The following is a 27565-nucleotide window of genomic DNA, read 5'->3' on the forward strand; positions in this document are numbered from 1 at the left end:
GAGCCCCTATAAGATCATGGGCTTGGGTTCTGCCTGGAGCCCCTATAAGATCATGGGCTTGGGTTCTGCCTGGAGCCCCTATAAGATCATGGGGCTTGGGTTCTGCCTGGAGCAGCTTTTTTTCAGACACACTCTCTCTCGTAAATTCAATGGCAAGAAGGTTTCAGGATGATATACGTTTATAGTTCGGCCTCAAAAAACTATTGCATGACCTTTATTCGTATATAATCTCAAATAAAATTGTTAATAATCGCACCGAAAAATTGAAATTTTATTAGTTGTTTGAAAAATTAGCAAAATTATGAAGGTATACTTAAGGAAATCAAAATACGATCCAAGCACTGAAGATTTTGTAAAAGCTCCGATTAATTGTGAAAAATATGTGAAATTGTCTGCATAAATTATCTGTGCATCTTATCAACGGCAATGTTGTAACAAGTTCATTACGTTAACTCGCATCAGTGTATTTAATATTTTGCCTTAACCCCTAGTCCGGTCAACTAAAAATGTCTAACTATCAATAACAAATTAATCAAATTCTTATTTCGATATTATTCGAGAACAAACAGAACCTTTTGCCAATCAGTAAAAATCATGCAGTCTGCAATAAATTTGCTAAACACACGTTCCCGGCCACTAATCAAGTGTTGATAGCAGATTAAGTAAGCAGTCGATGTATCATTACACTGCGATTTCGTCAGTTGGATCATACTTCACCACGGCAAGAGCGATTCTGGGACAGCGCTCGCCGCCCCTTAGAAAGGTCGCCTCGGCACATGTGGTAAAAGGTGCTTACTGTCGGTTTACAAGTTAATGGTTATTTCCTGTCTCCGCCTCATGCTGTCGCTGATCAAGACGGTTCCGCTTATCCCACTGAGCGTTCAGGATTCTATTAAAACAAGACTCTATTAGACCGGATGCTCGTATAAGCAGGTTTACTAGATTCCGCAGAAAAAAGCAGTTAACGTAACTGGAGTGCAGTTATGGTTATGTAACCATGAGTTACACTTATTTAACGTTCTTACACGTGGATAATTTGAATTTTAAACGTTAATGTAAAATATTTTCTCCTTGATATTGAGTTATATGGAAAGGCACTAAGTAAATCCTACATATATCATATTCATCATAATATTCTTTGTTTGAAGTTCATTGTTGGTGGTGGTGAGTTAATGTTGTTCAAAGGTTTATTGCGGACATTTTCCATCACGATGGTAAAAAAACAATACACAACGTTTCGCGGAAAATGTCCGCAATAAACCATTGAACAACATCATAATATGTTCTCAAATTTACCTGGAACTGCTTCTGGAGTTATTTAAACAAGAGAAACTTCCGCCGAAGTTAACGAGTTTTGTCAATTCTCTCTCATAACAGATTTGAACGGCGACATTGGACTCCAAACCCTGAAAAGAGAAATTGTCAGTGAAATGTGACATTAGCTTTAAATTCATCGAGACATACATCACGTTTTCATTGAGAACCAAATAATGATGAACTGTCTAATTTTCCAACGACAGAACGAACCTGGCATAGAAAGCATAGAATAAGTCTTTGATCAGAGATCAACGTCACGACAAGACGACCAAAGAAGACTGACCAGAGTCGTGGCAAAGGAAAGTCCCGGACTTGCAAGTAATTGTCATCAAGATATTTAATAATTTGATAATTCAATCGTTGTTTGTTGCAGGTCATTCATTGGTCGTTTGATTTAACAATATTTGTGGAAATGTAATCACTTCAACTTTTGTGTGAATCAACAGTGCTTGGAGGTACTACTGTATGTACCTATGACTGTTAAAAGACCTATTTTAACACATTTCAAATCTTGCATTTCCAACAAATTTATCTACCTTAAATTATATCAATACAAGGATCTAATATTTTCTATTAGTTTACGATAAATAACTGCAAGTATTGTGTTTTACACAGATAATTAATACTAGGCTCACCAATTTCCCCCTCTAATTATTTTGTTATTCCACATTACAATACTATATATTCAGAATGCTCTCCTTTAAAGAATATCCTAACTTGTGTATTGGATCTCAGCAATATATTTCAGTAGCCAAACTATTAGAGTAGGGCAAATATTTCGACAGTTTCGTGGTGTACATAACCTACAATCACTGCAATTATTTGCCCGTTCTATGGCCTTGCCACCGGAAAATGAGAAATTGTCTTGAACTATATGCTGGAACTGTAACTATACCAAGTCTAACGAGATTGTTTTGGCTTTCTCTGAACGTAAAATGATCCCTTACTAGAACGAGAATACGAACTCCTTAATATCAGTGTTAACTCCTGTCTTTACTTGTCTATACTGGTATACAACCCCAAAAACTCCAGTACTGCAACATTCCCTCAAAATTCATATATTATACTTACAACCCTCGAGACTAAACCCCGTTATTTCCCCCCTCGATATTAGTTTAAAAGATTAAGTAACACTTTGTAATCGATCGGTTTATTAGTCAAGAGAGTTTGAATAGTGATTGTTTTTTTTTTTACTTAGGGTCAAAAGTATTCGAGGTAGAATTTTATAAAGTTGTGATAAAAATATTTTAAATGGCAGTTAAAACATTTTATCAACAGTAGAGGAACTACCAGCAAAAATAAACACAAACTAACTCTGCTACATTACGTATAGCTGTTTTATGCACAGCCCAAATTGTGAATCATTACAGTTAAACACCGACCTCCTTTGTTTAATAAAGTGTTACATAGGAGTTATAATTGGAGAACAAGCTGGTAGAGCGCTGAGCCTCGGTACCTGAGGTCTCCTTGAATGATGAAGCCGTGACCCACTACACCTAGCCTGAAGTAATATGAAAAACGGTTCCGGGCTAAACCCTAGTGTCCTAAGAACAAAGTTGGGACATAAAAACACCACCATGATAAAAAGCAAAACTCAAAACCCTTTCAAGATTGCAATTAAAATCACAAGTGATGCAGTAAGAAGAGTCAGTAATAACATTGACTATACACCTCTACCTAGAGGTGTATAGTCAATGGTAATAACCAAAACACGAAATTATTATGGTGACGGAAACGGAACTCGTAAAAATAAGAGTGAAGTGATGGAAACAGAAGAAGAAGATGGAGACGATCAAGAGAAGATTACCAAGAACAGGCGGTGGAGTGAGATGGACACGGTCCGTGGGCTTATATGGAGATGGGAAAAGCTCGTTAGTGTCAAGAAAGGGGCCACGGTTCGCAGATGCCGAAAACAACGATACAGAATATGAAAGTACTGAGTATGCTTCAGGTTCTACCGTGGTGTAGGTTTCCGTTCTGACTAAATACATCACTAGTAGTGGTCCCAACTAGTAAGACAATGTGGCTTACACGAAAAGCATTTTGAACTCTTGGAGCTGTTGCTTGGGTACACCAAGGAATGGCCTGTATCAAAGTCTGTATCTTGACTTCTGCTTAAGAAACGGCTCTGAAGATAAGTGTCTTGAACCCTAGGGACGTTTTCCTATTGCTTATATAGAAAGGTATTTTCCCCTCAAAACACAGTAGTGTTATATAATGAGTGTTTTGAACGCTTGGGGTTGTAATTCATTTAACATAAGTGGTGCGAACTCGAGATAAGAGATAGTTTTTAAATCAAGTGTATTACGTTCTTGGGAACATTCCTCAACTGTGCAAATAAAATGTTTGCCCGAAGTGTAGCAATGAATTAATGGTAGGGAAACACCGGGAAAAACGTTGGCACTTGGATGCATTTGAGTTTTCCAAGATTTTATAAGGTTCACTTGAGTTATCGTTTGCTGTATAAATATTATGTTTTGTATGTATAGATACAATGATTATGATGGGTAGGTCATGGCTTTGTAAAATATCTGACATCTTAATTTTATCCCCTTATTGGAGATCTTTTTACAAAATGCTTTCTTGTACAAATTACACGAAACCATAATTTCGTCTTTATAAAAACTACAATTTAAAAATAAGACTCATGTCCATTTAAATTCTCAACAAGTTACAGAGTTAAAATGCTTGTAAAATAGGTTATAACATTTGTAGATCTGAAAGCTGTGGAAGCTTGCAATGAGAGGGTAATGAAACGAAGAGGGGAGGAACTGTAGCAGGAAAAGAAACATTTAGACTGGTGAATGGGAAGAAGAATCGGCATGTAAACCAGGACCATTAATGATGCAAACCGGTTATGCAACACAGCACGAGGCGATGCGGAACTTTGCGGCGTACGGTATCGATGCCGCAACCGCTGCAGTGCTCTACGGTTAAGGTCGGAATCTACGGGAATCATGAATGAATACATGTTTGAGTAGGGTTAATGTTCTACGGTTAGGGTAGGAATCTACGGGAACTATGAATGAATGTTAACGTTAGGGTGGTCCTATATTAATCTCTGCAGATAGCCCTGTACAAATCAGGACTAACATCATTCGCGTTATCAACTGGACTGATCACGCGGGTATTACAGCATTTCCAAGGTTCACGGTTGGGGCCGCTTCAATAGGTACTAGGTATCTGTGTAAGTGGGTATTTTTCAGAAGAAAGCCGCCACTATTTCAACTGGGGAAAACCTCCAGTTTAGGTTAGGTGATTTTCAGTTTATGAGATTATTCCGTTCAGTAAATAAAAAACGCGGGAGTAGGTTATTCCACAGTTAAAGTGGCGGACAAATCCAAAATCCATAAACGGTTATGGTATTACTCCTATGATGTTATCAGGTAATATTAATCAGTTCCAGATAATCTGATTTTATTGATTACTAAGGATCAGTTGTGGCTGATACATATGCAATCCCAATATGAGTGGGCTGACTGATCATAATTTACCAAACATTATGTCCAGCTTTACAAAACATACTCGTTTATTAAAACTAGGAGAACATTACATACGGGTTGGGCCATGATGACAGTATCATGAAATAGCATTCAGATGCCCTATAGCGTTTTATGGCACCAGCTCTCGCAAACATAAGTTTCATAAATCTTATTGGAAATTTTGCCATGTGAAAGCAAGTAGAACCACATGATGATCAAACTCTTCATCAACGGTTTACTGTCGGTTTCCATTAAAATGGAAATATGTCCCTCTGCTACAGATGTAGATTGTAGAAGCCAAACAGGTCAGACCGGTGTTAGGTGTTATTCACATCACCCTGAACTTGGCAATGAAACTCTCGGAGTCATTGCCAATCGGCTTTCATTTCACTGGACGTTTTTCACGACTTTTAGCCTGGAAAGAAACCCATGCATAAGTAATGAGATATCACTTTGTGATGGTTGAAATAAGTAAAGATCTGTTTGAAATCATTGAAATGAATAGTATCTAATACGTTTTCGCTTTGGGTAGTTTTTACGGTGCATGTGAATTAGATAATTGTTAGTTTATGGACCTACAGTAGATTCCCTCTCGTTAGGACCCTTGTCCAAATTTAAAATGTCCGGACTATCATAATGCAGAAATGAATGGATGAGTTTTAAAACCACATATCATGTGTTTACAGACCCAAAACAATAAAATATAACAATACAATTTGTAGTATACCAGGACGATCGGTTTAGTCTGTGTGTTTAGTCCTAAATTAGTAAGTTCATAGTCATACTTTCACTTTACTCTTAACTTTATAGTCAATGGTCAATGGCTGCCCATTATGGCCAATTGGAAGTCTGAACCACATGGATCTGAAAAATAGGTCGATGCCAAATATTTGTGTAAAAAATGTTGTTTTCAACAGAATGTTGTAATTGTTTTAAAAGGGTTTCTTGGAAATAATAGATGAAAATGGCTGAAATCATCATAAACAAAACATTCATCATCGAAAACATTTATAAATGAAACGGGCTGGTGTAGTAGGGCTTGATCCCTGAGGTCTCAGATTCAAATCTTACTTGATACTTAAAAGTAAGTCCGTTGGAAGTGCATTCGCACCACGGTTGTCATAGTTGTGTTTACATCTCCTTATTCTTCCAGATGCTCTTTCATGCTGTAATACTGTTTTCCCATCAGATGCTTCTTTAATATTGTTGCTTGAATCTGTTTAAGTCTTGAATACCTTTTATGTCTTCTGGTACTTTATTATAAATTTTTGTTGTATTATAGTAGGCACTATTTTTCATTAATGTTGAGTTTACTTGTGGAATATGACTATATTTTTTCTGTCTGGTGTTGTATCCATGCATTTGTTGGTTACTTATAAAATAATCTGGTTTTCTTCTTAGTAGGACTGCTGATTCCAGAACCAAGGCTGAAGCAAATGTTAGCATGTTCAGTTGCTGAAAGATAGGCCTGCAGTGGGCTATGGGATAATCTACCCCAATCACTACAGTAATGTGTTTTAGCTGTAAGATTATGTGATTCTAGGTTTGAAGTAGTGTTTAAAACAGTTTTGGGCCACGCCCGAGCGTGTTATAATTTGGAAGGAAATACAGTACAGATTGATATCGTGATATTTCATTCCCGGGAGCCGAGCCCCCACCTGGGCTGTTATAGGACCAGGTCGTATTCAGTCGTTGGAAATACATATATAGAAATGTCAGTCTACAGAACACATAGGAAATTTAAAATATCCGTACTCCCAGTACCGGTATCTATTCAGGTTATAGAATTCATATTACATGGAATGGAACTTCTGTGCCCGAGGTCCCGGGTTCAATTCCCACCAATCCCCAATGGATTGTATCTAACTGATAATGCTTTAAACCCTGGGACTAGCCTAAATTAATTTGAAAAACAGTACGGAACTTTGTAAAATAGCAAACAAATCGAACCCGACAACAATGGATGATCATGAAGCTGCGCTGTACTTCAAATAACCCGGTTCCAATCAGAATCATTCAGTAGTGGTATTGACAACAGTGGTTAAGAGAAACTGCGGATATGGAATTTCTTATTGGTATTTTAGTCTTCTAATTACTAAGTTGAAACCAACATGGCAGTAAATCAGTATGGTCGAGTTTCTCCACTAGCTTGCCGCTTGCTGCTTGCTGCTTGCTGCTTGCTGCTTGCTGCTTGCTGCTTGCTGCTTGCTGCTTGCTATCCTTCAGAGAAAGTTCACCCGCGACGAGCATCTAGCGAATGTCCGGACATTATTGTATGAAATGCAGATTAGTGGCGAAAAGTAAGTTATTGCTAGCAAACCAAAGATACATTATTAGTGTATTCATATTTTTTCATTTTAATTTATATACTATTTATATTTATTCTTCCAACGGATACGCCATTTACAATAATTTATAAATTTTACTACAAGGCTCGAAAATATAAGATTGAACAAGTCCATACAATAATAATCAACAAATTCTAAGATAAATTTAACAGAATTTCTCACCTAAGCACGGGATCAGATTCCAGATCTCTAACTGTCATGAAAACTTTGTTTTATTGATCCAAAGAAAAATTCCCGAAATAATTCTTTAAATAAAAAAAATCATCACCAACAAAATTTTACTAATAAATAGGATTGAGGAAGTTCTTTTAGTGATTGGGGAGTATTTTTCTGCTAAATTTGATAGATGTGTTTAAAGCTTGAAAATAACTTCAAACTGATTGTTTCACAGGACAATAGTATCTTAAAATAAAGGTGTATTGCAAAATTCGAACCTTCAGGAGAATGTAGAGGTATCCCATTTTAGCACCATCAGAGATTGATATTACAATGAAGGCCATGGTGGCGATTAAGGTCAAGAAGGTCAAGATTTTGCTTTCTCATGTAGCAAACTATACGACATCACCATTTCGAGACTTAATTGCCAAAATGAACGAAACAGTTTGTCATCTTTGACAAACCAGGAGCTTGGTAAGTGTTACAGATCAGGGCAGGAACTTATTACAACACTTGTAATTTTGTACAGATAAAATTGTTCTTCCTAATACAACACACAGAATAGTATTGGAAACTTATGTTTACTCGGTTTAAACAAATGTGTCGGGCAAATAGCGTTCATTATTTTGAATGCACTGACTCACTCGATTTCATAAGTTTTGGCAGACAGCATCATTCGTGGCTGGAACGACACTTTTCCCTCATTAAGAAATGGTCTGAATTTGAGTCTGAGTTTGAATTTGTGAATTTGAACATGTACTGCTTACTGACTCATCTCAAAAGATGTCATACACATAAACAAGCAAACAAAAACAATTTACAATATTCTCCATGAGAATAACATGGGAATCATAATTTACAGGCCTAAATTTACAGGGCTTAAAAAACAATTAATTTAGTATATCAAAGTATTTTTGTACGGTTATTGGTAACGGAGAGCCGTTAGGTGTTTTTTAAGCTTTTTAAACAGGTTTTGAGAAAAATTGGGAAATGTTTTGTTTTGAGGGTCAAAAATGAGAAAAACCATTCGAAACCATGTCGGATAAATTTTATTACGTAAGAAGAAATTAGTGTTTTATTTCATTACCGAATACATTTCTACCTTACTGCAATATGACTGCGCATTAAAACGTGGAAGGAGGTAGTTATCCTAGCCAATGGAGCGTAAAGGAATCAAGGTCTATTACTTTATAATTTGAAGTCGGAGACAACTTGGTGAAGTGCTCATTGTATGCGTTAATGTGAGCTCAGCAAGGCCTTGTCAAAGTCCGAGCTTAACACTAAAACTGAAGTCCTTCTAGTGCTTCTGGTCATGGTTAATTTCCGATGGTATGGGCGAAGATTATAATTGTAGCATCATTAGTACAGGGTTCATATGACAATGACTGAACAAAACTATCAGAAAAAGGTGTTATGAGAACATCAAACCTTCCAAATCGATATCCCTGTATTCCGTAGATCAAAAAGTTTAAACATTCTTGGAAATAGTTTTGATTGTTATAGCTAATTGGCAATTATTTAATAGTTATTTGTGTAACTAGTGGGCGAAGAGAGAAATGTTTACGCACGAGCCGGGGAGTGTGAAAGTTTCTCGAGTGCACTCGCGCTACACATTATATTTTCCTACAGTTACTATAAAACGTATTAATAATTACTGTTTCAAACACTATACAACACTTAGGTTAAATCCAAACATTGAACGAAATGGGAAACGCTGCACCACCTGATCGTAGTCGTAGCATCTTTAAGTGTTGCCAACGTATTTCAAAGCGTACACGGATTACGTGCATAATAAAAGCACAATGGTTTGTGTTGTTTGGTTGGAATACTGGTGTACGACAAAGTGAAAAGTGTGCACCAAAGTAAGTAAATGCAGCAATTAGCAGCTTTCTGTACTATAATCAGTGCAAGAAAGCCCACTTTGTCATGTTTCAAAATGAACACACAAAACAAAATTAATACACAAATCCAGCTAAAGCTAAAGAACACAAAACTACACAAAAATCTCACGGACCACTACTCTCCGCTGAGGTTTCATATTAATTTTAGAGTTATTACATTCCGATTTTGTTAACATATTTCTGGAGATCTTCTAAGAATCTGTTCTTTCCAGATGAACTGCAACTGCCCGGTGACGCAGCCGGGGCCGACCCTGGCCAGCACGTGTGGGGGTTCTACCTTCATGCTGTTCATGGGGCTACTGGAGGTGTTCATCCGCTCCCAGTGTGACCTGGAGGACCCGTGCGGCCGTCCCGTGTCCCGCGACTTGCCCGACAGAGAGTACGACTTCATCGTCGTCGGTGCCGGTTCCGCGGGGGCCGTGGTCGCTAGTAGACTGTCGGAGGTGCCCCACTGGCGAGTACTTCTGGTGGAGGCCGGGGAGAATGAGCCCACAGGCACCCAGGTACCCTCTATGTTCCTCAACTTCCTTGGCACCTCCATCGACTGGGCGTACAGAACTGAACCGGAGGACATGGCGTGTTTGTCAGAGAACGAACGGAGGTGCTACTGGCCCAGAGGAAAGGTTTGTTGAAACTTTTATTTGTTAAGCAATACTATATTTTACCACACATCACAGGAAACAGTTGGTTTCTGTACTATTGTTGAAAAGAAAATCGTTGTTTCGAAACAGACCAGTAAAGTTTGCTGAAGCACGTAAACTGAATGGTTACAGTGCTCACCTAGCAATCCAAAAGTTGCCGGTTCAATCCTGAGTAAAGTAAAAAGCTTTCTAATGGTTAAAAACCAGGTATTCTTAATTATTTATGTTTAAATATATTGTTCCTGGTTATAGAAACAGCTTGTTTAGCCAATAATAAAGTTACAAAACGTGAAATTCATTCTATCCTCATCCTTCACTCGCATTTGGGTTAAAATACGCCTAGTTGGGTTCCCATCTAAGTACGGTAGGTGGTAAAATAATAATCTAATGGTTGTATACATTTTTATTGACAAATAAACGTAGTTTAGTTTAGTTGAGGATGTAACAGAAGCAGATATCAAATACTCATTTCTGTTGTATATAACATTTTTTTAACCAAACCCTACTAAAATTCCGAACTAAAATTGTCTCATATTGTAGGTAAACTATAGCGTGAAAGAAAATGGTCACCTCCAACACTCGAGGTGTTAGTGTTGATTTAGTGCAACCAATATTTTGAACAATAATTAACAATCCATTCTCACCACTATAATTGTTAAGTAATGCTAGGCCTACATATAAAGGCTATAAAATGCTATGAAGGCTAAACTAGCTGGATTGTCTACACTGTTATTTAAAATTAAATTATGAAACCACAAATTAAATTCTCGTCTACATTCGAGGTGGTTTTATTCACTCTAGATCAATCAATGATTGCTCAATTTACAGTCTGATCACAGCAATTTACCTTTCAAGCCAACAACCCTTGGTTTGGTGTTATAGGCTACGCACCTCAAGCAATATTGAATCCTTTGTGTATAATTAATTACCTAAGTAGTTCAAAACTCAAGTTGTTTCATCAACATATGTTTGTGACTGTCAGTAATCCCAGCACGAATCTTGCAAAATTAAAATCAGACCATTCAGTACCATCAAAATATATTTACTATATTTTCAATCGGTAATAAAGAATCTACACTTGTAGTCCCAAGTAATGGTACTGTAGTACCAATTCGCCAAGGAGCAAAGTAGTTTGCGGTTTTCCGCGAGCCAGCCAGCAATCGACCAGCGGAAATCAGTTTACGGTTTTCCAATTTGAATCACCTTAGCTTCATTATTGAAAGTACCGGTAAAGGGGTTGTGTAAGCCCCATATTTGACATTTGATGAAGCCCAGAAATAGAAATGTGGGCAGTCATTGCTGGCAAATCGAATAAGTGCAAAATGTCAGATGTGTTTTAACCGAAGTAAATTCAACCACATACGGACGTGATCATTTGCCTGATAGCTCCAATCTGTTGACTAATACTTCTTTTCTAGGATACCAAACAGCGCCTTGGAAGTCAATTTAAAACCTAAGCATTGATTCACGATATATAAAAATTTCTAGTGATACATAAAAAACACGGATGATATTGTAAAAGATTATTCTGTAGGTATTACCGAACAAAATGAAAAGGTAAATCGGTCCCGGGTCTCGGACTTACCATGCGAGTCACATATACGTTGTATTGAGCTACGGCAATAGCTTATTCTCTATATGGAAAATTCGCTAAAAACTGTCGTAGGTAAAAAATATTACATAAAAACGGTGTCGCTAAGTTTGCGTACAGTTTGAATTTAGCGAAGACTGCGTACAGCCCGCCAGGATGATGTTGACGAGGGTGAGACAAGGCCTGACCTTTAAGATAGTGGAATTTGATAGACGAAGTTTGCGTACACCACCAAGAACCTCGAATTATTACAAAAAACTCCATTTACAAGGTTGTTGTTTTTATTTTAACATTAGGAAATTGAGGGAGGTTAAAACAAAAGGTAGACGCAAAATGACCCATGATTCACCGAAACGACTATTTTCCAACACTTTATAAGTAATTTATTCAGTACTTGATGTTGATACCAACCTTGAAAGAGCCGATGTAGGGCAGCAGAAGAAGCCGCACCCACTGGGAAGATCTAAATCTGGTAATGTCGACCCGGGTGCGGTTCTTCGGAAAGAGCATCTGTTGCATAATGATAACGGAATCTGTGGAAACGAAACCAAAATGTCATCTGCGGGGCGGATCCAAAAATCGACCTTGGAGCAGTTACTGGATCAGCATCCCATCCTCCCAGTCCCAGGTTGACCACCCAGACCCAGACCAGAATATACGTGCAAACTTAAAGCCAACTCGTTTTTCGGGAAAACAGCTAAATTTATCTCGAATGTTTTATAAAAGCTTTTTGATGTTTCATTTTCATTCGTTTTTTTAACTGAATTTGTACAAACAATTAAATGCGTGGCAATATGTAGATGCAATGTACAAATACAAATGTAAAAAAAAAATAGAAATGCGTTACGAGCGAAAGCATTATAGTTACGTACTAACGCTAAATAAAATTAACAATTGAACAACAAAATGAAATAATTTACAATAATTTTTCATAATAATTAACACTGAAAAGTTTAATAGATTAATTCACAGTATCATTCTGATTTTCATAACAATGGTATAATAAACGTGAAATATAAATTAACGTAAGAACAAGCTACCCGCTCGGTGTCACAGCAGAAACATCCCATAAAACAAGTAATTTTAATTTTAATGAAAATGTAGTACAAGTCCCAGACTACATACCGCGAATAATTCGGTGGTAACTACATACCTGTAAGGGATTTTCACTGAAACTGAAGTTTACTGCATCAACATTTATAAAATCAAAGGGTGTGGAAATGTAGGACAGTTTAAAATTTATTTTCATTCTGTAGGACTCTGCACTTTGTAAAGCTGATTAACAGTTTAACCTTCAAAATTCATGATTTATGAATGAGCCTTTTTTACTTAACATCAATAGAGTCCTCAGTGTTACTAGAGCTATACATGCACGCCACCTTTATATAGTATTTACGTTATGGATCAGATAATATTAATTTTACAAAATTAAAAATTATAGCAATGTTGTGGCCTTAAAATGGCTAAGGTGAAACGATGATTTTAAAAATGTAAACATTGAAAACCTTCTAACAGATTGTAAACATTAGCTTATATCCTTTTACGGTAATGTAGTTGAGAATTATTCTACCATGTTAATGGTGTGCAGCATACAATTATAAATAAACTAATCTATTTTAATGCGTTTGTTATTTTTTATAGGAACACAATGACGAAATAATTCCAAAATGTAAAAATGCCAAAGATAGTAAATTACTTAAAATATAAATTATTTGTTAAATTATCAAGTTATTTTAACGAACAATGTATCCATCATTATGATTTTAACACTAGTGTATATTGTTTCTGAGATGTGTACAGTACTCAAATCGGCAATGCGCCTTTCGTTCTAGCAGTGCATGAATGTGCCGCGTTTTGCGTTTTGATATTTGAAGCTCCACCATCACGGCACAAAATAGTATACTACGTTACTAGTTCTGAAAATAAGTGTTTACCGGACGAGAGTGGTCTCGGATTACCATACGAGTCCGGTACACACATTTTGGACGAGTTGCGTACAATAGTTTACGCCATACTACTAAATCCGTACAAATCCTTATATATTTCCACCAACTAAAGGACTAAAAATCACTAGTCATAACCTTATGTTTTTGTTTATAACCACTCACTGACACCTAAATACAGTATAATCAGCTGATTGGTGTCCGGTAAAACTCATTGCAGTACAGTAGTACGCAATGAAACCCCATTTGAATAAGCTGGCGGCAAACAGCTGTTTTCTGGACTAAATCCTTGCGTGGGAAGTTCGTCAAAATAATGTAGTGTGGTGTTAAGTATGTAACTCTACATATTTATTTATTCTATGACAACAGATCAATATTCCTAGCATAGAATCCCTTAGTAACATCGTTGCTTTTTGGCATCTTTTTGCATGTCATTTTTAAAAATTTAATCGCCATTTGTTTGTTAGCCACTGAATAAAAGTCGTGTGGAGTAAACAACATATATTTGGATTGTAAACTATCTTAAAAATTAAATACAAATCACAATTACAAAAATAATACTGTGATAGTTTATTTCTGACTATTTATTTGAAATTAGCGTTATAAAGTATTACAGTAGTAACGCTGCGTTTCAATCAAATAAACCATTGGCACCTCAACCACCATTGAGTACCATTGGTTATTTCTGTGAGTATACAGAAGCATTTTCATAACATATACTACAGGCAGGTACAGGATTTAGTATTACTATAAATACATTGTTTTTTATGTTTATTTGGAAATTTTTACGCAGATACCTATTTCACAACCACAGGGTTCGTGTTGTAATAGCTTTAAATCGAATTAACAAAAAGTTATATTCACATTTTATAATCAGTTGGTGCATGGTCTACATCTTTTAAATGTTGACTATTAATTATTTAGGTAACACACATTTTAGGTAACACAAATTATATGAGAACCCTAATCTTGCTCTGTATTTTTATTAATTAATAAAGGTACCAACTTTTAAATGAGACTACTTTCCTTATAGAACAAAGAATCGTTTTCAAAAAGCTACTTTGGATCACCAAATTTGTTAAAGTAAGTACAATGTAGACGATTAGGTTTTTGGATCGGCTTTGCCTCCGTCGAGGCCCAATAGCCAAGAATAAAAACCGACGGCAGAGTCTGTTAAAGTATGTAATATGTGTCATTATTTACTAAACTATATTTAGTTTAGAATTATAAAAATAATACATTGTGAACCTCAACACAAATAATTTTAAAACGCAAATTCTAATTCAGGTTAAAATTTAAGCCTAATCGTATTATAATAATAAAGCGCGACAAAACAATTGGTTTATTGATATATATATATATATCTCTAATAATTATATATATATATATATATATATATATACTAGCTGACCCGGCGAACTTCGTATCGACTAAGTTATAGGTTTCCCCTAAGACAGACCGATGGAAAGAAAGTACCGTTACGTTTAATTTTCAAGATGATCTCGTTCGCATCGCGTTGTCATAAATGTAAAAGAAATAATAGTGCTGCACCCTGTTGGTAATCCTTGTAACTTTAATGCTATTGAACATCATAGAACAGAACCAACTTGTTTAATTGAAACAGCTGTTAAGATTCATTAATTCCATTTCTCATAAGGTTAACATGGGAAACTCCAGAGCCACTGGGGCGGAGCCCTTTTAAGAATTTCGAAACGGGCAATAGTTTACGTCCGATTCGCATACCTACAGAATTTACACACCAAATTTCATAACGATCGGTGAAGTCGTTCCGGAGGAGTTTGCAGACAAACACTGTGACACGAGAATTTTATATATTAGAAGATATATCTCAAATATTTTAGAATTGTACATGTGTTTTTCATTATTGTATTGACGACAGTACTTATCATGTACCGGTGCAATCTGAAGTTAGGTTTGGGGGGAATTTATTTTTTTAACATTTGTTCCCTAACCAACATGTGACTAAATGTTTTGGGCATAATTAAACGAAACGTGAATGTTTACATCCGATGATAAAACATACCATTTGGTAACACCCTGTATTAAGCTCAGTTTATAATTTAAAAATCAAAAACGATACTGTAAGTGGTTGGTTGGATAAATACAGCATAAAGACAAGAAACTCTGATAATTCGAAGCGCCTTGCACTTCAGCAATACAGGTCTGTGATATGGCTTGCGTATCGTCTTTTGAAGGCTTCGCCACCACAGAATAGTCCAAGGCTGTAGCATATTATGCTTATTATCTAAAATATATATCTATAATACCTTTTGCTTTTTAGGCCATAAATATTACTACTTTTTTACAAAATGATTAATATTCAATGCTATATTCCGTATTATTTCACGGCTGTATTTAAAAAACGAACAGTAACCATTGGATTATAAAGGGTAAGTTAATGTAGGATTTATTAAAATCAACGTTTTAAAAACAGTGTTTAGAAGAAAGTTTTTTTTCAGTCTCTGTTACTCCTGGGTTGGTTTACATCTGTTCAATATAAATATGATTTTAACCATTGGCAAAAAAAATAAACACTATACTTGAATTAATTATAAATAAATTAAAGAATTAAAATAATTTTTCCTACGCTTATCCGTGATTTAACTTTCCATCTTTGCTGCAACATTTTGCTGAGTGGTTATTTAACTTTCTAAGTATGTACATAAAAATAAAAACTTAGTATGAAATAAATAAAATTGCCAAATTTGATTAAAATAATACCCATACACAAGCAAACAACAGTTTACTTATTCATCATAAAATAACAAGAAAATTGATTTTGAAAATAAGGAATTTTATTTTAGGGTTGTTCAAATTTATCTCCTTAACCATCATAGAACAGCGCTTCAGTAATAACAATTATTTAGTTTTTAAACTCTATTAAATGGTTTGGAGATAAATTGTTAAATTTTATGATTTGAGCTCAAAAATGGGAAAACCCCCCACTTCCCCCATCAAACCCCGTTTTCCAAAGACCGACCATGCTGATCCGCGAACTCGTTCGAATAAACGTAACGTTTTTACAAGTTTGCATCAAATTTCAACTCGGATGATTTTTACTCGCTAACGGAATATATAAATTTGAACGGATTGTGTTTTGGCCTCCGGGGGCATCAAGGCAGGCATCGTCCCACGAGACCTACGATAATAGTTATTCCCTATTATGGGAGATTCGCTAAGATGTATCTGAATGGGTCTGATGATGATCTGTGTATCTTGGGTAATTCCCGTTGTAAGATTTACATCAGTTTACCGTCTTGTAATTGTTGCCAGTGAGTGCAAATGTATCGAATGTGTTAGAGGGCGTAATTTTTATACTCCTGCAATAGTAATCAATACGTAAAATAATAATCAAGAAGTAATTTAACACAACGTCAATTTCTCATAACTAAGATTCAAACCATAATGTCCAAAGTAGTGGGAACGGTATGTGAAGGAACCAGCACTATGTTGTTCAAAGGTTTATTGCGGACATTTTCCATCACAATGGTAAAAAAAATGTCCTCAATAATCTTTGAACAACCACCATCACCAACTGAACTTCAAACAAAGACTAGTTGTATCATGTCAAAATGAACCTTATCGCACCGGATGTAGGATTAATGTTTTTGTTATAATCGAAGTTTCCCAGAAATGACTTCCGCCACAAGCCTGCCAGGCGCCGTCGCCAAGGATTACGGTATTTAGTACTGAGAGTACAATAAAACTAAAGATATTGTGCGTAGTTTATAATTTTAAATAATGTAGGCCTAATTAATAAACTAACTCGTTAATAACTTTATTTATGTGTTGTCGTATACATGTGGATATGATTGCTTCAATTTGTCGTTTAAGTATCAGAACTTAATGCCTTAAGTAATAAATGTACCAAATAAGTTTAATTTAATTGGTTATGTACTTTTTATCGTTCTGCCAGTTAGTTGAAGTGATAAAATTTTTATTGCAACATTAAAGGTAATGAGTAGGTTAGTAACAAAGGTAATAATGGACTATTATTGAAGATAACAATAAAAATGTTTATATTAGGATTCTTGTTTATAGCCCCTTATAAATATATTAATATGATAATGTCCCTAGTGGGTTTGTTTTAGCTATATGATCATAGCGCGATCCTCTATCAAGACCTAGAAACTGTGAAATGTGAGGCAAGAACATTGAACCAGCAACAGGGGGTGACACACTATCGATCTTTTCCCCGATCAAGACCCCGAACCAAGCAGGGAGAAGGGAGATAAATAACAGCAAAATTTCACTCCGAACATTTCCCCGAACAAGACCAAGACCAGACGAATTCTACCGAGCGCGGCAAAAGGGAGTTTAGAGAGAGATGGAGAGTGTGTGCGAGTGAGAGCGCGTTAAAGGTCACTTTTTGAAAACTTGTCGCAAAAATAAAATATTCTAGTAAGGATGCTTAGTTATATGTATTGATTTTTATTGGTTTTATTCATTGAAATAACGTTACAGAATGATCATTTTTTAATAATATTAATGTTTATATTAATTTTGAAAAAATGTAAAACAACATCAATTACTTAATTCACTTTAATATTATTGATATAATTTATTTAACGGTTTCTACATTTTCAACCTTGACCAAACAAACCACAACATTACATCTTAAATGATCATAATATATAACGGGAACATATTACCCAACATTTATTTATTTTACCAATTAAAGGGTCTAATTGCCATATTAAATTATAACTCAACGTTAGGCAGCCGCTCGGTGCGGCGCTCGCGACGGCGTACGGGGCAATAATATACCGTGACACACTATCGTACATCACTCCGTACATCGGACCGATCTTTTCTTTGATCTTTCGCCAAAAAACCGCCTCCAGAGCGCTCGTCTCCCTGCTCGGCCTGATATCTGGTTCGCCGTCTGGATCGGTGTACGGACCCGTGACACACTATCGAACATCCTCCCTTCGACCTCCCTTCTCCCTGCTCGGTTCGGGGAAAAGATCGATAGTGTGTCACCGTCTTTAGAATAAAAACAAGGCAACCGATATTATAAGCACGCTTGGTCATAATTAATTGTATTGTAAGACAGCTGAGTCCCACCCTTTCTAGCTATAAGAATGGAAATAAAATAACGTTCCTATGTTCATATCTCCTGCTACTATTATCGGATTTTGTTGCGTACTATTTGAGTTGCTTGTTTAATATCTCCATTTGCCCGCCATTATCACAATTAGATCACTGTAAATGGCCAAGTCGTTGAAATGACGAGATGAAGGAAATATATAGGCTTAAGACGGTGAGAACTCTGTCACTACAACCTGTGAGTGATCCATAAATCTATCAGTACCTACTGTAGAGGAGTAGCAGGGCAATGCATTGCGACAGTAGACCAACGCTGTGGACTTACATGGTAAATACATAACATTTAGGTTGATAACCATACAAAATTTTGAAATCACTTAAAAAAATTATCTTATTGAGTTAAAGAACCCTCACTTAAAAGATTTTTTCTGATTACCTAAGTTTGATTATAGTAATATTTTAGATTTAGAGAAGGCCTATACATTATTACCAGATAGCTCACAACCACCCTATGTAGTATACAAGTCTTTCTAAATTTTCAGGGAATATACATAGTTATTATCCATGCACTGATATTTAGAATACAACGGTCCCAGATCTTTTAGACGGCGCCGCCCTGACCGGAAGTTGCTGCTAGCTCCCGCAAACTCCCGATAAGACTGTTGTGCATGTATTTGAAATACACTCTAAAAGACAACTTACATAATGACAACTCTTAAATAATGTATTAGTATGGTATCACGTCTTGTATATTGTACATTTTTGCATTGTAAAACCACGTTTAAACCCAAGTTGACAACAAAACGTTTACAACCTAAACGACTGTTGCTCTGCACAAATTTTAAAAACTAGTGGAAGATTTTTTGTTGAAAACCAAAAGATGCTCCTCACTAATTTAGAGCAACTAGAGAAAACTTGTTTTTGTTGTAAACTTTGTTTGCTCGACTCTCCACGTGAATCCAAAATTTAGTGGACGACTTGTCCCTCCACTAGTGGACGACAGATAAATTTGCTGTATTTTTTTGAAAAAGCAACTAGTTTCCGCAGCTAGTGGAAGACTTTGGTGTAAACGCGGCTTTAAATGCCAGAATTTGGGATTGGTTGTATCCATTGGACTTATACCATAACAAGTCATTTATTTATAAATATTGCAATACACATGTAGGCCTAAACATGCATTGCAGACTACAGAGTTGCACTGAACATGCAGCATTTCCGGCAAGATACTGTATGTTGAACAATTTTGTGTAGGTGTTTCTACACCAGAGTCATTTTTTACAGTTCGTGTGTTTTTTTAACTGCCCCCCCCCCCCCCTTAAACCCCTGATCTTGTTAACCTTAAACGTCGACATTTTGTTATTATTGGGGACAACAAATGAATGGCCGTGTTTAATGAGATCTATCATAAACGTTATGAATCACACTAACGGTTATTTATCTTATAAACGAAGCATAGCAGGGTTTGGTGGGAATTAATTCGATGCAACAACCGATAGTAATCCAATAGTTGAATTAAGTGCACAGTTTTGGAGAGAACCTTTGGAAAATTAAAACGTAAAAAGACGATGTTTCGTCAGGAACTTACTCGAACACCTATCGATAAACGATAAACTCATCTAAAATTCGAATGCAGTGTAGTGATGGTGGGGACGTACGGTAGAATCGAACGTAGAACAATCGATTGTACTCATCCGATAGTTGAACGCAGTGCGGGGGTTGATGGAAACGTCGGGCCTCATGTCTGTCCTATGAAGGCGCCACCGGTGCCTGGACAAAATATGCCGCCCGCAACTCTGCTCTCTCATTGGTCGAAACCATCACCGTTGCCCTCCACTGCTGGCGTTCCTATAGTTAATACGAAATTAAGATTTAAGAAAAATCTAAGATTTAAGAAAAACGAGAGACAGGCGAGACTTGAAGACGCGGGCCCGTCTGTCCGCCGCCGCGCCATCTGCAGACTCGGCCAAGTTTTGGAGATGGGTAGTAGTGAAATGGGCTCCGTCAGCCGATGGGCAAAAGATCAGGCAAAAGATGCTTTTGTATGTCCCTGTTTGTGTCGCTATTTTTCAACCGATTGTCTTGGAACGTGGAAATCTTTTAGTTGGATAGGTAGGTACATCAGGGCCAACATACCTCAAAATGTTAAAATCGTTCGCAGAAAATTCTCACCGACGTTGCAAAGTAGTTGAATTTCCCGTACTTTTAAGATTTTTTTTTATAATACTAAAATTGCGTTTAACCAATATATAAGGTACCAGAGCTGTAGAACTAGCCTTTAACCACAGAAAACATATACTACTATAACCGCTTTAACTGATACAAAATGATTTTAGTTTTGATATTTGAAAATAGCTTCCGAAACAGGGGAATACCAAGACATGTTTTTAGCGTTTTTTATGGGGTGATGAAGACTCTTAGCATTGACTATTGGATACTGAGGTAGTAATCCCATCTATATGGACCAGCTGTTGCGATCTTTTTATAAAAAAATAACATAGTTGTGTGAGCCAGTCACATAGTCCGCTAGTATCTTAAATTTCTGCCTTATTTTTGTCACTAGCCAAGTTGATGGGTCGTAATAGTTGCAGTTTTATATTGTGTTTAGCTCTCAATAAGTCATTCAATTAGTTTTATTTGGTAAATAAGTTCGTGTATTCAACAGAAATGGGTAATTTATACCAGCATAATCCGTCGATGGTTCGCATCAACTACGACGATTTGAATCAAATAAACTGGTGACAACTTAACCAAAGTTATTAATACCCACTTAATATAAATGGAAAGATACTGAAACCAACGAAGTAGCAAGATCTAAAGCATTGAACTAAGTAATGAGCAATGACGTGCCTCAAAATCACTGTTGCGGTTGGTAAGAAGAATAGGGATTTTCTCATTCCCGATTTCCCTGAATGTTACCAAACTGACCTCCCCTAACTGGGGAATCCGCTGTGACCATATCACGTCATGCATTTTCAGTACGCCTAATCGATGATAACCGAGATATTTCAAAAATAATTATCACACTCAGCAGAATGAACTTTAGGAGGGAACGCTAAAGGAAAGTTGACGATAATGTAATCTACTTAAGTGCCGGCAAATAAAATGGTTATATTACCAAGATTAGATGTAACCGATAGTTTTGCAATTGGAATCATATGCCGATCATCAAGAATGTGGTAGAGTACAATGATCATCGATGTATAATACTCTTGATTGTTTAAAATCACCAAACACCAATAAAGGAATCCCACCAAACATTGATCTCCCAAACTCTTCGGTTTTATATTTGAACCGCCTGTAAATATTCGACATAGGCCTATTAATGAGTAATTTTGAAAAGTATGCCTCATCACTATTATACCAGATGCTGAAAACTCGTCCACTAATTTAATACACTCTGACACACTTCAAAATAAAATAACACGAATGTCAGTAAATCCCTTAAACCCCCCTTTCTGAAGCTTGTAAGCTTGATTTAATCATATTATTGAATACCCTAATGCCAGTGTGCTAAGACATTAATAAAAAAAATACCTAATTTAAAAGCACATGTGAAAGTAAAAATACTTTAAATTAAAACAAACAAATTAACTCAGCCAATTCCAATGTAATTATTCTACAAGATTAACATGGCAGCTTTGAAGGCTATTATGCTCATTTTGGAACTTGCACAGCTTCAGAGTGTGCTCTTTATTGACACAACAAACTTCAAAGCTGCTAAAAACTCTAAGAGGAGTCCTGTTCACGAAATAAACCCTCAAAACTAATTATTTAGGAATCTCTACAAAACACATAATTCGATATTTTTAACTCTAAAACAAACAATTTTCTAGAATCGAGACCTGAGTCCCTAAACATGAAGGGCTAATCGGCTAATACGAAGAACGATTAATCTTTTATACAGTATATAGTCTATTATGGCAAAGCCTGACCGGTGCAGAAGATACTTTGGAATCGAACACAAAAATCTAATATCGACACGAAGATTTTAAGGTGTGTGATCTGACTGTTTGGTTGCAGGTGATAGGCGGGACGAGTGTCCTGAACGGCATGATGTACATGAGGGGGTCCAGGAAGGACTACGACGACTGGGCTAAGCTCGGCAATTCTGGCTGGAGCTACCAAGACGTTCTGCCGTACTTCCTGAAATCTGAAGACAACCTGCAGGCTGATATCATGGACCCTGGCTTCCACGGTGTCGGAGGATATCTCCCCGTCACTCAGTTCCCCTACCATCCGCCACTGTCGCACGCTATCCTCCAGGCGGCCATCGAGGTGGGATACCCCGTCCGCGATGTGAATGGTGCCCAACACACGGGGTTCGCAATTGCACAGACTACTAGCAAGAACGGGTCCAGATACAGCACGTCACGAGCGTTCTTGAGACCAGTCAAGGACAGACCTAACCTGCACATCCTCTTGAACACCACTGTCGCCAAGGTCTTGGTTGATCCCATCAAGAAGATGGCGTACGGAGTGGAGGTCGTTAGAGGCGATGGAAGGAGAGAGAAGATTCTCGCTAAGAATGAAGTCGTGGTGAGTGGAGGTGCTGTCAATTCACCACAGATTCTTCTCTTGTCAGGTATCGGACCACAGGACGACCTTACCCAGGTGGGTGTCCCAGTGATCCACCATCTCCCCGGAGTGGGTAGAAACCTGCACAACCACGTCGCTTTCTTCCTCAGATTCTTTATCAACGACACCTCGACGACTCCCCTCAACTGGGCCACTGCCATGGAGTACCTTCTCTTCAGGGACGGGCTGATGTCCGGCACGGGGCTGTCTGAGGTGACCGGTTTCGTCAACTCCAAGTATGCGGATCCATCCGAAGATCACCCAGATCTACAGTTCTTCTTTGGCGGTTTTCTCGCCAACTGCGCTCGCACTGGTCAGGTCGGCGAGAGGACGGGAGACGCCAACGCCACGGGACCCCCTCCACAACGAGAGGTCAACATCATCCCCGCTGTCCTCCATCCCAAGAGCCGCGGATATCTCCGCCTCAGAGACAACAACCCGCTGTCGCCTCCGATGATCTTCGGCAAATATCTCACAAACCCCGCTGACGTCGCTACTCTCATCGAAGGAATCAAGTTCGGTATACGGCTGTCCGAGACCAGGGCCCTGCAGAAGTACGGGTTCCGGCTAGATAGAACTCCGGCAATGGGGTGTGAAAACATCTCGTTCGGCTGTGACGCCTACTGGGAATGCGCCATCAGAAGAAACACGGGCCCGGAGAACCATCAGGCTGGAAGCTGTCGCATGGGTCCTCCGGGAGACCCCGGGGCTGTGGTCGACCCGGAGCTCAGGGTGCACGGCGTGGATCGCCTGAGGGTGATAGACGCTTCCGTGATGCCTTCGGTCACCTCAGGGAACACCAACGCCCCGACCATCATGATCGCGGAGAAGGGGTCGGACCTCATCAAGAGCAGGTGGATCGGCAAACAGCTGTGGACCAAGTGGTGACGGTGCTTAATACATTGTAACATACCGTGTATCAAATGTACATATATTTGGAACAAAGCCTAAGTGAACAAACTGATTCACTATTCAGTTAAGAATTGTGGTGTGTCATTTAAAACGTTGTTTTATATAAATGTCGTATGGGTATGTGCTAAGAGCTTTAAAACATTTTGGGTGTTTTGGTTTTTGTATATATTATTTTTTCAATCTAAAATATTGAAACTATAACTGAAGGTTTTTAAACAGTTTGTAAAATCTGGTTACAGTGATTAAACCAGAGAACTCAACAATACGTTATTAGACCTCTGGTCAGATGGCTTTAATATATTTAAGTTTATTTATTTATTATTAATATCAAATATAATTTGTTATTCTGACTTTTCAGTCTTTTTGTTTAACTTTATGTAATTAATATTTCAGCAATTTATTCAGGATTATATCAGATACCAATCCTCCCCGTTAGATTTAAATAATTGTATAACAATATTCTATTTGAATCGACAACAGTTTTCATAATATAGTGTTGTAGTCCTTTTATTGTATATATATACAATAAAAGTGTGTTGTATATATATATTTACTTGAGTGTTTTGTATTGCTGATCATATGAAATCATAAACTAATTGGTAAATATAAAAGTAATTGAGTATTTTGATTGAGCTTTTTGTTTAAGTTATTTAATATTTTTGGTATTTATTAATACCAAAAAATCTTCAAACGGATACAAACTAATTGTAAATACTTGTAGCTATACATCTTTTGCTTTACAAAAAATCAACCACCAACATTGCCAATTGATGACAGTTTATTTTTTGAAATCGCATAGAATGCCTTTAAAACACTTCTTTGTTAGTGCAAAAATTAAACACGCATCGCTAGATGTATGTATATTACAGTTGTGTTATTATGACGAGTGTATAACCGATTTGTTGTGTTTTGAATTTTAAACCTATGTGTCATGAACACAGATACAAATATTTTTAGTATTCTAGTATTTAGTTCAAGTTAATGCATTGTCAGTTTCCTGATAAATTAGAGATTAGTTCGTTTAGTATGTTTTACTTTAATAATGTTCTTAGTTTGTTCTTTACTATTATCATGTTTATATTTTGTTCATTACTATTATGCTTGTAACTTTTTATTCATGTAAAGATGTTGTTAGATCTACAGAAACTAGTTTTAGATAAACGTCATAACATCTAACGAACAATTTATGTCAAACGATTCGTGTTCCAATCAAAACCTGTAAATATATACTGAAGTATAAAAATCATGATTCTGTTCAATTCTATCTCCTATGCTCATGTTTTCTTACTAGCTCATAGCAGTTACAAGTATTGTTGAAAACATAGCTAATAGTCACATACAAACTCCGACAAAATCGAATATTGGGCAGTTGGCCGGGGGAGGAGGAGAAAAAGACTCTTCAATCTGTACATTCTATGATTGGTGTCGAACTCTGCCCTTAGGTTTGTGTACGTTTTTGTTTGCAAACTCTGAACTGTAATGATAATTTATATATTATGTAATGAGTCATAAAATCGTCACTAAATTCCCCCCAATGACCAGTCCACCGCAAAAGTGTTAATATTTTTGAATCACTTTGATTTGCAAACAACGTTGGTTAGTGTTGAGTGTTGAAATCAATTACGAATAAATGTATAACAAAATATGCATTAGGATAGAGAATATGCTACATTATAGAATAGTAAGTAGAATGAAATCAGCCAATATCTGCTGTCTGACAGGGTGATACTATGGGAAAACCCCAATTGGTAAATACAGTGTTATAAATTTAATACTTTTGGCCTTGTGGATATAAATAGCACGTCAAAACGAAGCTTATATAGCACATCAAAGCTGTTTCAGCTAGAGCCATTTTTCTATTTCTTGAAAACAATATCCTTCAATTGACGTCCTAGAAATACTCAACATTCACTTGAACTCGCTTGACAATTCGCGGATCCTTGTGTACTAGCCGTCCTGAGAATTACGGCTCACTCACCCCCACAGCCCACAACCCTCAGCCGCTGCACTGACGGCTTGCCGTGTGGGCCAGATGTTTTTGGAAATGCGCAATAAACACTCCCCTCTACACCACCCTACCTAGCGCTAGCGCGGCCGCCCAGCCCAGACCTGGCCCAGTGGCCTAGACCAGCCCAGACTAGCTGCGGCTACTGTACTACGGTTCTACGGTATTACCACAGACAATGGAGTAAACCAACATTGTAGGAAATTTTATTCTCTTTCGGAATATTACCTTCCACTTTGGTCGATTTCCTCACCATTTAAAAGTTATTTGCAAAGCGTCAAGCAACCTCCAAATTTCTAGTGCTAAAAAACGTTGTAGATTACTTTTTAACTTGGTACAATTAAATCTACAGTTCTGCTGGATCGATTTTGTTAAATAATGTGTCTTTGGAAGGCATAAAATCTTTGAGTTGCTTTTTCGTTTGATGTGTATTTTATAGCGGTAAGTTTAATACTGTAGTATAAAAGTTATAAAGCGTTAAAGCCGGGTCATTCATTTTGAAACACGCGGTAGATATCGATTGCTTTGTCAATTTCAGTTACATTTTGCATTGTTATCGACTGAGTTGTAGCATGTTTACCTGAAATGTTATCAATTGATAACATAAAACCAAAACCAAACTCCTTGCAAGAATGATATACAAGATAAGCCAAGAGATAACGATATTAACGGTGGGGAGACCAGGTGCATTTCATTTCTGCCAGTGCTAATGAGTTGACCGGTTGTTTATTATTTTATACGAATAATTAGTTGTAGTGTTATTGTAATCAAATCGAATCCAGAAGATTTGAAGACGATTATTCTGTAAGTACTGTATTGAAAATAATATATCCACCATTTAGTTGTAATCAAGTAACTACTGCAACTAAATAGTATGCTCTAATAGCACAATTTAATTGTAACCCACAGTTTAACTCTGGAAATACTCAGAATGCGGAAAAGATTCTGTTAGGCGTTTTATACTGTATCCGTATACAGTATAACCTATTACCATACAAGTATTTGAAACTCATCACAACAAACAATTCTAAACATATTTACAATTTATCAAGCATATAATATTGCTTTCAAATAATAAATAGCTACACATTATATTTTTTCCTACAGTTACTGTAAAACATATAAATAATTAGTCTTTCAAACACTATACAACACGTTTTTAGGTTATTCCAACTTATTTTCAAGCGTTCACGTTTACACACACTGTTTTGTGTTGTTTGGTTGGAATACTGGAGTGCGGCAAAAGTAAGTAAATGCAGCAATTAGCTACTTTGCGTGCCATAATCAGTGCAAGGCATCGATGGTGCAAGGAAGTCCACTTTGTCAGGTAACCGTAGGAAAAAACATATTCTTTATTACAATCAATAGTTCAAAGTGTTTCAAATATTATGGTTTTTGTCAATACATAATTACAGTTGTTTGATCATGGAACGTTTGGGCGTTTATGGTCATCAGGTCATCATATACAGATTGCCTCGGAATACCAGTCCGGCATCTGGTCGTCATAAGTGTTTTTCATTGGTTTACATTATTCCATTATTCCGCGCTCAAGGCGTAAACATATTTTCAACTTTTTCCCGACAATTTTGTTGTAATTGGCAACTTTATAGTTTGCTATTACTGT

General features: G+C 36.9%; 1 protein-coding gene across 1 annotated transcript in view; it reads left to right on the plus strand.

Moving 5' to 3' along the window:
• The window catches only part of LOC128997876 (glucose dehydrogenase [FAD, quinone]-like), a 96471-nt gene extending 71322 nt beyond the window's left edge, over window positions 1–25149 (plus strand). The window contains exons 3-4 of the mRNA XM_054423653.1: window positions 9417–9827; window positions 22470–25149. Coding sequence (XP_054279628.1) covers window positions 9417–9827; window positions 22470–23912 — 1854 coding nt within the window. The 3' untranslated portion in view covers window positions 23913–25149. The remainder of the gene's footprint in view (window positions 1–9416; window positions 9828–22469) is intronic.
• Window positions 25150–27565: the final 2416 nt, after the last annotated feature.

The sequence above is a fragment of the Macrosteles quadrilineatus genome, unplaced genomic scaffold (assembly GCF_028750875.1).
Source record: "Macrosteles quadrilineatus isolate MER2022 unplaced genomic scaffold, UCM_ALF_1.0 Scaffold_7__1_contigs__length_78375512, whole genome shotgun sequence".
Taxonomy (NCBI): Eukaryota; Metazoa; Arthropoda; class Insecta; order Hemiptera; family Cicadellidae; genus Macrosteles; species Macrosteles quadrilineatus.